The sequence below is a fragment of the Anguilla anguilla genome, chromosome 12, assembly GCF_013347855.1.
Source record: "Anguilla anguilla isolate fAngAng1 chromosome 12, fAngAng1.pri, whole genome shotgun sequence".
NCBI classification, from domain to species: Eukaryota; Metazoa; Chordata; class Actinopteri; order Anguilliformes; family Anguillidae; genus Anguilla; species Anguilla anguilla.
In genome coordinates, this window is record NC_049212.1 from 40,624,897 (window position 1) to 40,628,058 (window position 3,162).

The 3,162-nt window shown below is 39.8% G+C and overlaps 1 protein-coding gene across 3 annotated transcripts; it reads left to right on the top strand.

Moving 5' to 3' along the window:
- The first annotated feature begins 1,230 nt into the window (after positions 1–1,230).
- Positions 1,231–2,737, top strand: LOC118210129 (olfactory receptor 52L1-like). Of its 3 annotated transcripts, none has more exons than XM_035386017.1 (2): positions 1,231–1,258; positions 1,690–2,737. In XM_035386017.1, the coding sequence occupies exon 2, from the start codon at positions 1,700–1,702 to the stop codon at positions 2,639–2,641; it is 942 nt and encodes a 313-aa protein (XP_035241908.1). In that variant the 5' UTR covers positions 1,231–1,258; positions 1,690–1,699; the 3' UTR covers positions 2,642–2,737. The 3 variants fall into 3 exon arrangements, with proteins under 3 accessions (XP_035241908.1, XP_035241909.1, XP_035241907.1); XM_035386018.1 differs by having other exon boundaries at positions 1,232–1,247; XM_035386016.1 differs by having other exon boundaries at positions 1,252–1,319.
- The last annotated feature ends 425 nt before the right edge of the window (positions 2,738–3,162 follow it).

The window sequence follows — 3,162 nt, forward strand, 5'->3', positions numbered from 1 at the left end:
GTTCGCCATTCACCGGGGAAGGCTCGCTCCTCAGGTTTGCTCTGTACCTGTGGATTGTGATCGCTTCTTTGATTTCGCATGTTTGACCTTGTTTTGTTAAGACTTCCATTCTCATCTAGTGCTATGCCCCTCCAGTCCTGGTGGGGGCACTTGCCACTTTAAAATTCTTAGTCTCTATGTTCCTCTTTACTCATCCTTTTCCCAGGTACTGATTAAGGTAACTGGCTTCACCTGGGTGGGACCGTTAAACGGAGGCCGATTCCAGTCACTCTTGCTCACTCTCTCTCACTCTCGCTCACTCTCGCTCACTCTCTCTCATCTTGCAGGAACCAGCATGCCAACGGTTCTTTAATATATTTGTGAAATACTTTTGCATATACCGAAGACAAAACTAATTTATTTTCTTTCTTTATTATCGACTAAGTGCATTCTCTGTCGTCCTTTTTGTGTTTGGGCCAGTCACAAGCCGTGCCCATAACATGTAGCCCTTCTAGATCACCGATCAGATTTTGTGGTTGAACATTGTTTCATTCAATTCGACTTAGATTCTTGCCTTGGCCCTTCTAGTTTGTCTGCCCAGTGGATTTTTTTTCGAATCTGTTTTGTTCAATTTGACCTTGGCCCTCGTCTACCCCCTCTGTTTGCCATGTAGTAACACTGGTTATTTAAGGTGTTCCCTGTTGGATTAAGAAACCTTCCATTAGGACATTAATTTTCAAATTTTCCTTGGGTATTTTTGAAGGTGTGTCTGGGTGGAATTTCCATGGGGGTATGGTGTTCTGACTCTTGGTCTCAGTCTGCAGACTTTTGTCCTAAAGGTCAATCTTCAAAGCCACCTGTAACCAAGCAAACCTTCTAAGACTACAGTACATAAGAGTGGAGTAGTTAGTCTACTTACATTACCATACATTTCTTCCCCTTTTTCTTTTTTCTTGCCGTAACAGAAAAAGGATTACAGCCCTAAACGTATTGTGGGAGAATGGAACCCCCAACTGCAATGGAGGCAGGGCTTGTAAATGGCTTGATTTAGATGCCCTATGGACTGTGCCACACGTCTCGCTGTGATTCATATTTTTGCATCTTAATTGCTGTTTTTAATTGCATCATAACATGTAATTAATCCTAGAGGGGACATACTCCCTCTTCAAAATAGAAACACACCAATGCCCAACAACGCAGAGAAAGATATAAATCTGGGCCGTTCGTCAGCACTTTAATCCAGCACTGGTAACAAGAGTGGAGTCACGGTAAATTTGTGGTATGAAGTTCTGGAATTATTTTTTGTATGTACATTCAACATTCCTAGTTCGGTTTTCAATGTGAGCATCATTCCTTTTCACAAACAAATAGGGAGTGATGAATATAATATCAGAAGATGAAAAGTAAAATTTTACACATTAGATTAGGTGTGAATCCATGAATACTCCTAGAGTGTTGTAGGAAGCACTGTGCTCTAAATTCTATATACTGTACAGCTCTTAATTAGGAAGATCAAAATATTTACATGAAGGGAAAATATTGGTATAAAGGGACAGGTGTATGAGTTGGTGATTAGTGCTAAAGACCTATTTTACTTAAACTACTTTGAAGTAGGCAGATCAGGTATGATCAAATTCTTGTCGACAATGACACACTGGACATATCCTAATGTTCTGAACTGAATATTGCTAATTTATTTCTACCCTACAGGAAAACCATCATGATGAATCACTCCTCCTTGGACAACACTATGACATTCACTTCATATGGATCCTTCCGCCCAATCAATTACTTCTTTTTCACTCTCACTCTTCTTGTTTACCTCCTCTCAATTTTTTCAAATGTCTTTCTGATGCTGGTGATCTATTTTGAATCCAGCCTACACAAACCCATGTACATTTTTTTGTTCAACTTGGCAGTAAATGGACTAATAGGGAGCTCAACTGTTTGGCCAAAAGTCATGGAAAACCTTCTTTCAGACACCCACAAGAGCTCATTTCTAGCTTGTCTAGTTCAGGTCTTTTGGGGCTATTTCTATATGTCCTCAGCTTATACCACTTTCTCAGTCATGGCCTACGACCGATACGTCTCCATTTGCAAGCCTCTGCAGTACCACAGCATCATGACTCCTGGAAAAGTGAAAACACTGTTGACCGTGGCCAACGTTGTTCCTATGTCCACTTTATCTCTCCTTGTGTATCTCATATCCACAGTTCCCCTGTGCAAGTACACCACTCAGAACCTGTTCTGTGATGTCATGACACTCCATAACCTCTCCTGTGTGAAAAGTGCTCTGGTTAATCTGTATGCCACATGCTTGTTGACAAGCTTAGTTGGTTTCCCTTGTATTGTCGTGCTGCTCTCATATGCAGTGATTCTCAATGTGAGTCTGAAAGCCTCAAAAGATGCACAAAAGAAAGCACTCAGCACATGTTCTAGTCATTTAATCACCTTCATTAATTTTGGGGTGGCTACTCTTTTTTTTGCGATTTACCACAGGTACACTACTTTTCTACCAGGAAAGGTTTATATATTAATAACTGCAGATTGGTTTGCAATCCCCCCTCTGTTGAATCCAGTTATATATGGGATCAGAACACAGGAGATCAGGAAATGCTTTGTAAAAACAGTGAGAAAAATTAGATTTTCTGGGAACTTTTAGGGTATTTACTGTTGAGTTCAGGTTACAATCATTTCCAGTTAATGAATGGAAGATGAATGAATATAAAATGATTTATACTGATTCCAAGCCAGATAATCTGCAGCATCTTGCTGTTTTGGAGTGTAGTTTTGTCCCCATTAGATAGAAGTCTCCAACACACACACACACAAAGAAAATGGTAAGGCTTTTTCTGGTGCTTCAGAAAGTATCATTTCCACCAGGATCTATGCAGTACAAAGTATAATTGTCACATTACAATAAATTTATTGCAAATGAAAAGTATGTATGATAATGTTTTTTGATTTGTCTGTGAATCCAGCCCATCTCCCTGTCATTGTCTTATTTTTCACCACTGGTGCCTGCGCATATATTCTGAATTTGGTAATGCCACACTCTAAAAGCAAGGAAGTTCAATTTAGCTCATTTCATTTTTATTTGCATAGCACTTTTTAGAGACCTGTCACCAGGACACTTTACAGACTAACAAGGCAAGAAGACAGACAGAGCAAATAACAGGCCTC

Coding starts and splice junctions, on each gene's coding strand:
- LOC118210129 (XM_035386016.1), top strand. CDS start 1,261: ATGAAGTTCTGGAATTATTTTTTGTATGTACATTCAACATTCCTAGTT. Junction 1,320..1,689: donor TTCCTAGTTCGGTTTTCAAT/GTGAGCATCATT, acceptor TCTACCCTACAG/GAAAACCATCATGATGAATC.